Source organism: Vicia villosa, linkage group LG7 (genome assembly GCF_029867415.1).
Source record: "Vicia villosa cultivar HV-30 ecotype Madison, WI linkage group LG7, Vvil1.0, whole genome shotgun sequence".
Taxonomy (NCBI): Eukaryota; Viridiplantae; Streptophyta; class Magnoliopsida; order Fabales; family Fabaceae; genus Vicia; species Vicia villosa.
This window is the reverse complement of record NC_081186.1, coordinates 129,641,621-129,648,008: the sequence shown is the minus strand read 5'-3', so window position 1 is coordinate 129,648,008 and position 6,388 is coordinate 129,641,621. Positions and strand designations below refer to the sequence as shown.

General features: G+C 35.0%; 1 protein-coding gene across 1 annotated transcript; it reads right to left on the bottom strand.

The window, feature by feature from the left end:
- Positions 1–1,906: 1,906 nt before the first annotated feature.
- On the bottom strand, positions 1,907–3,139 carry LOC131620183 (uncharacterized). The gene has a single exon (XM_058891191.1). It carries the CDS (start codon positions 3,137–3,139, stop codon positions 1,907–1,909), a length of 1,233 nt encoding a protein of 410 aa, XP_058747174.1.
- Positions 3,140–6,388: the final 3,249 nt, after the last annotated feature.

Genomic DNA, 6,388 nt, shown 5'->3' with positions numbered 1-6,388 from the left:
ACAAGGTATGGCATGGATATTGGATCATAAGGTTTTCAAAAGAATGACCTATATTTCAAGTATGGAGGTCCAACTTCATCTCTTTGATTCTCCTTGCTCACAAATGCTATGGGGGAGTTCATGTATTTTTTGGAAAGCCTTGAACATCTCTACAACTTTCATGTTTAGAGTTTTCTCAAATTCTCAAGGGATCTTGGTTGAAATTGGCTTCAAAGTTGCTTACTTTTGAAGAACAAATCTGCCTTCATGAAATTTTTCTAAGTGTTGGAAAAAGTCAGCAACTTCATGGCTTCATAACTTGAAATCCTTTCATTTTTTTGAAAAATCTCAACAAGGACAAGGTTGTAGATCATGACTTTCTCTTCAGTTCAGCCTTTGGAGTTTAAATAATGGTGACTTAGTAAAGAAGATCTGATCATTCAAAGTTGAGCATTAAACATGTAATTTCTTCATGAAAAAAATCAAAACCCTAACTGTGACCTTTCATTCCTTGGTTGATTTTCTTGATTTCTCTTAATCTAATAAATTTAATAATCTCATATTAATGATTTTGATCTTCAGAAGTCCCTGGTTGACCAAATTTCCCAAAAGTCAAAGGTGATCTTGAATAGTTGACTTTTTTTCTAGTTGAATTACATTCTTCCAAGTATCAATTGAATCAAGCTCTTTTAGCCAAATGGATGATATGAATAGATTACAATGAGGTATTGGAGATTCTTGAATCATGCTTTGAGCCATAGAACCATGCTTTGACCAAAAGTCAACCTTCAAGAGATGTAGGTCAAAAACCCTAATTGTGTACTAGATGAATTTGAAAGTTGTTGATCTTGATTTGAACCACACATGGAGTTGGATATTGATGAGAGAAATCACTTGAGCATATGAGAAATATTGAGCCACCTTGTGAGCCATAAGAAAACCTAATATGCCTGAGCTCCTTTAATCAATCACCTATATTGGGAAACAGGCAACAAGCAAGCACATTCTTTTTGTGTATTTTGGTTAGCAAATGATGCATGAATGATTATGAATGATGATAATCATGATCATACTCTTTGAGACTCAATGAAAATTAGGTGGTATCTTAGGGTCAAAAATTGGGGTATGACACTAAGGAAATCAGGAGCTTCTCCATCTTAGTTGGTATTCTTAAAATTTCTCACCATTAGAGACATAATGAACTACCATAGGTTTTCCATTAGATACACATGCAGTGGAACATACCAACATCACAAGCTTCTCAACCACTTTTAGGTACACCTTAACATATTGTGCACCTAGACATCACAGTCTAGTTGACCTCAGAACAAACATTGGTTTGAACATAAATCCAACATGAACTCCACAGAGACACATCAGCTCATCACCACTCCCATTCAGGGTAGCAATTATAATGGTTCACGCATGTGCTGCACATAGGAGCAAACAAACATGTTGTAGAGAAAAATAAATTCTCCTAACTCTTCTCAGACATGTTCTGATATCTTGTCTGAGACAAGTATCCCAGCAGACACTCTATCCTGCAATTCAGCAACAGAACTTCACACACTTTCCTCTATCATACACTTTCTTGTATTCCTTGCTCTTCTTGGAGTTAATTATTAAATCCTTCTTCCCTGACACAAGTTTCTTCACATTTGATGACTACCATATGGGAACTTTGATACCGTGCAAACAATCGCAAAAACTTTTTTTTTTCTTTTTTAGACACAGCGTGACATGCTGGGGCAAATAGGTTATATTTGTTACTTCTTTTGGGGCCAATTCTCTTCGTATACCCATCACAACCATATATTCGCGGGATTTCTTAGTATGTTTTGTCTTGCCTTTAATGTTGATAAGTGTTCCAATCAAAGTATCACATATATTTTTCTCCACGTGCATCACATCAAGATAATGTCTTACATCAAGACTTGACCAATATGGAAGATCCAAAGAAAACCGACCTCTTTTTCCAAGAATTTTTCTCCACGAGCCTTTTCTGTTTCTTTCCAAAGACAAATTTAATATGTTGTTGTATTATATAAACTTCCTTCCCAGTTAAGGGTTTTGAAGCGATACCATACTCCTGCTCTCCATTAAAAGCCTTGCGCAGTCTACGATACGGATGATTAGCTCTTAAAAATCTTCGATGCACAAGATAAACTGTCTCTTTTCCCTTTGATAATTGGTGGCAACATGTATCAACTTCACATATAGGACACACCTGCTGAACCTTAATGTTGTACCCAGACAAATTACAGTATGCATGAAAGTCATTGATTGTGCAAAATAACATGGCACGCAACTTAAAGTTATCACATGTATACGCATCATCAACATCAACAGCTTCCTCCCACAAAAGTATTAAATCTTCAATCAATGGTGATAAATAAACATCTATGTCGTTCCCTGGTTGTTTTGGACCCGAAATCATCATCGGTTGCATCATATACATGCGCTTTATGCACAACTGTGGAGATAGGTTGTAAATTAAGAGAAGAATAGGCCATGACGTATGGTTAGTACTTAAATTACCAAAAGGGTTCATTCCATCGGTGGAAAGTCCAAGCCTAAGGTTCCTTGGTTCATTAGCAAAATCTGGAAACAAGGAATCAATTTTCTTACATTGCAATGAATCAGCTACATGGCGAATTTTTCCATACACTCTTTTATCTGCATACCATCTAGTATTCTTTGCGTCACTAACATTAACAAACAATCTATTGAACCTTGGAATCATCTGTAGGTACCACTTCACCTTGACAGGAACATCCTTGCTAGTTGCACCATCATCGTCATCAACACCTTTGTCCTTCTGTTTGTAGCGCGACACCCCACACCTCGGACACTCGTTCAAGTTTTCAAACTCTTTCTTATATAAGATGCAATCATTATGACAACCATGTATTTTGACATTGTCCAAACCCATTGGACACAAAATTTTCTTGGCCTCATAAGTACGGTTTGACAAAGTGTTACCTTCTAGAAGCATTTCTGTCAACAATTCAAGTAATTCACTAAAACTTTTATCTGTCCACCCACCTATTTCCTTAAGATTGAATAGTCTTAACACAGTTAACAATCTTGTAAAACCTTTACATTCCGGGTACAACGACAATCTTGTAAAACCATTTTGTGTAATTTTGAATATTTCCATCACAACCACAATGATTGAATATAATATCCCTCTGATGTATTTGCATACTATGGAAATTTATACAAGGACACCAAAAAATCCTATTGTTGTTAGGAAGGTTTTTATCAGCAAAATCAAGAAATTGTAACAATTCTTTCTCATACTCGCTACTTAATTTGTTGGATTTCATCCAACTACGATTCATAATCAAATAAAGCTTCCAAAAATAAAATAAAAAAGAGTACAAAAATATAGCTTATCAACAACAACAACATAAACAATAAAATAAATGCATTGAGAACAACAACAACAACAGTAATGGAGAACAATAAGAACAATCGCATTGGAGAACAACAAGAACATACTGCGGAGCTCCTTGGAGAAGAAGTGTTCTTTCATTGGCTGAGATCCTTGGAAAAGAAGTGTTCTTTCATTGGTTGAGCTTCTTCGATAACAAGTGTTTTTTCATTAGGACTCGAAAATTGAATTAGATAGACATGAGAATCAAAATTAAAAGAAACTATCTCGGTTAAACTTAAAAAACCGAGGTAGATTAGCCGATGTAAATTATATAAAAAATGTGCCTTTTTTGTCGTCAAAAGAATAAAAAATTAGGGAATATTTATCTCGGTTTTCCTAAAAACTGAGGTAACATATCCGACATAAAATCTAGAAAACATAATGTCGTCTTTTTGGTTCCAGAAATAACATTAAATATCTGGAGTTGGGAATTAATAACATAATATATTTATGTCAAATTTATAAATATCCGAGGTAACGGTTTTATAAATATTTATTTTAAATAAAACAATTTGCTTCGTTCACATGTACCCGCAGTTTTGTTTCGTTTGTTGTGAAAGTTTCGTCATAAAAAGTGTTATTTGTTGTAGTGATTCTCTCTTGTGAGTTCCCTAAAGATCGTCAAGTGTCAGTGGTAGAGTCGACTCTCCAATATCTAGAGTAGTTGAGCCCCATTTAAAGTGTTAGTTTTTTCTTGGAAATTCCTGTAGAATACGATTCCTACCAGAGAGAACTTATTTCAGAGGAGGATTAACATTAGCTCAGAGGGTATCTCTAGCCATTTATGTTCGAGGTTTCTAGAGTCGTCCTCACATTTGTTTTTCCCTTGTGAGGTAGAGATTTTGTGTGGTATATGATTTTTCAGATTTGTTAGGTTGGTTTGTAGCCACGCCCAAAGATTCTTTTATCCTTTTTTCATATGTTTTTTTATAGTGTTTATTTGCCTAGGCTTAGGGGATTGACGATTTGTCATGTTGTGGTCTGGATGATTTGAAAATATTGGAATGATATAGTGTTCTCAAGTAAGACATGAGTATTCTTTTGACTTGGAAATAGTGTCTTGATAGGTTTGTCGCAAACTCATGTGCTTTATTGGTCTGACTTAAGAACCCTAACCGATATTTACGTCAATGGCAGTTTGAGTGTCTTCGGCCTCCTCTGAGAGTGTTTTTGCTGCCCATTGAAAATTGATGTCGTTTTTGTTGGTCTTTGATTAAGAAGGTCTAACTAGTGATCCTTTCTAGTGCTCCTGATTTATATCTTTCTTCAAGTTCCGTCTCTTATTTTGGTTTTTTTGTTGTTGTTTTCTTTAGTTGGCTTCTTTTGAATGATGTATTGGATTGATTGTTGTTTTTATTTTCTCTATATTGTTGTGTGGTATTTCTTGTGCTGCTTCTCAACTTCTTGTAAGGGTCAGTTTGTTTCAGCTTTAAAAAAATTGATTTTTTCTTTGTATTTTTGAAAATAGATTTTCTAAAATCGTTTTTCAAAATATTACAAGTTTTTTTATTTTCGTTTTTTCTAAAATGAAACATTAATTTTGACATCTTATAACATAAAGATACATAATCGAAGACCAAAACTTAGTCAAAATCATAATTTTTTCAAAAAGTTGTATTTCAAAAATGATTTTTATGAAAATCTATTTGAAATAGCTTCAAAATTAAGTGATTTTTTGAAATTTTGATATCCAATTTTTTTCCATAAATAGATGAAATACCTTAAATCACATTTTAAGAATAACTATTCAAACAAAATTTTCATTGTTTTATAAAAAATTTCTTTGTAAAAAATTTTATCACAAAATTTGACAACACTATAAAAATTATTTTTAAAAAAAGGCAAAACAAACGGGCTCTATATCTATCCTAGACCTTTAGTTCCTTATTTTCATCTCTATATATATAACTCTATTTGCTTTAAAAAAAAAATCTCCAATATCTCCCTTCTCTCTAGGACATCTTTTTTGCTTTTTCTTCTTCAGTAACTATGGAATGGCGCAGGGTTCAGAAGAAAATCTTCAGGCACGTAACTTCAAGATGGGATACATTTCCATACGGTGGGAAGCAGGTGGGAGAAGGGGAGGTACTCTCTTCCTTTTATTTCTCGGAATTTCCGGAGAGGAGTAGGGCAGTAGACATCTTTAAGCTTTTTAGTTGTGTGGGGGAAACGGTTGAGGTGGTGATTCCACCAAAACGTAATAAATTTGGAAAACGCTTCGGATTTGCTGGATTTAAAGAAGTAAAGGAAGAGAGACTTTTAGCGGTGAAATTAGATAACATTGTTATAGATGGAAAGAAGATTCATGTTAATCAACCAAGATTTGCAAGGGATGGCAGGGGCAGTGGGAACAGGGGTTTCGTTTTGAGACCAGTGGATTATGGAGGCTGTAGGGAGGATTCTCAGAGGGTCTTTAACAGAAGGGTGGAGAACAAGTCTACTTTTGCCGATATAGTTCAGGGAAGAGTCACGACGTTAGAGGTTCCAGCAGAGAGACCTGTTGTCAACTTTAAATCATCCTCAGAGAGCAAGGAAAAATGGAAGAAATCATTTATTGGGGAGGTACTGTTTTCGGGTGAAACATACAATATCCAAACTCATATGGAGATAGAAGGTTTTTTCTCTATAAAAGTACATCCGTTGGGGGCGAATCTATGTTTGCTTGAGGAGATGGAGGAAGGAATTGTTCAGGAACTCTTAGATGAAGGAGATTGGTGGTGGAAGCAATGGTTCAAAAGAATTATACCCTGGCAACCAAACATTGTTGACTCGGAAAGGGTTATGTGGGTGAGATTATATGGCGTTCCTTGCCATGCTTGGAGCTCGGAGTTTTTTGAAATGATTGGGAATCATCTGGGCAAATTCATTTGCGTCGATGATAACACTTGTTCAGCTTCTAACATGGACATCGCAAGAATCATGATAAAGGTCCCTTTCTCCTTCAACCTAAAAGAACAATTGCTTGTCTCA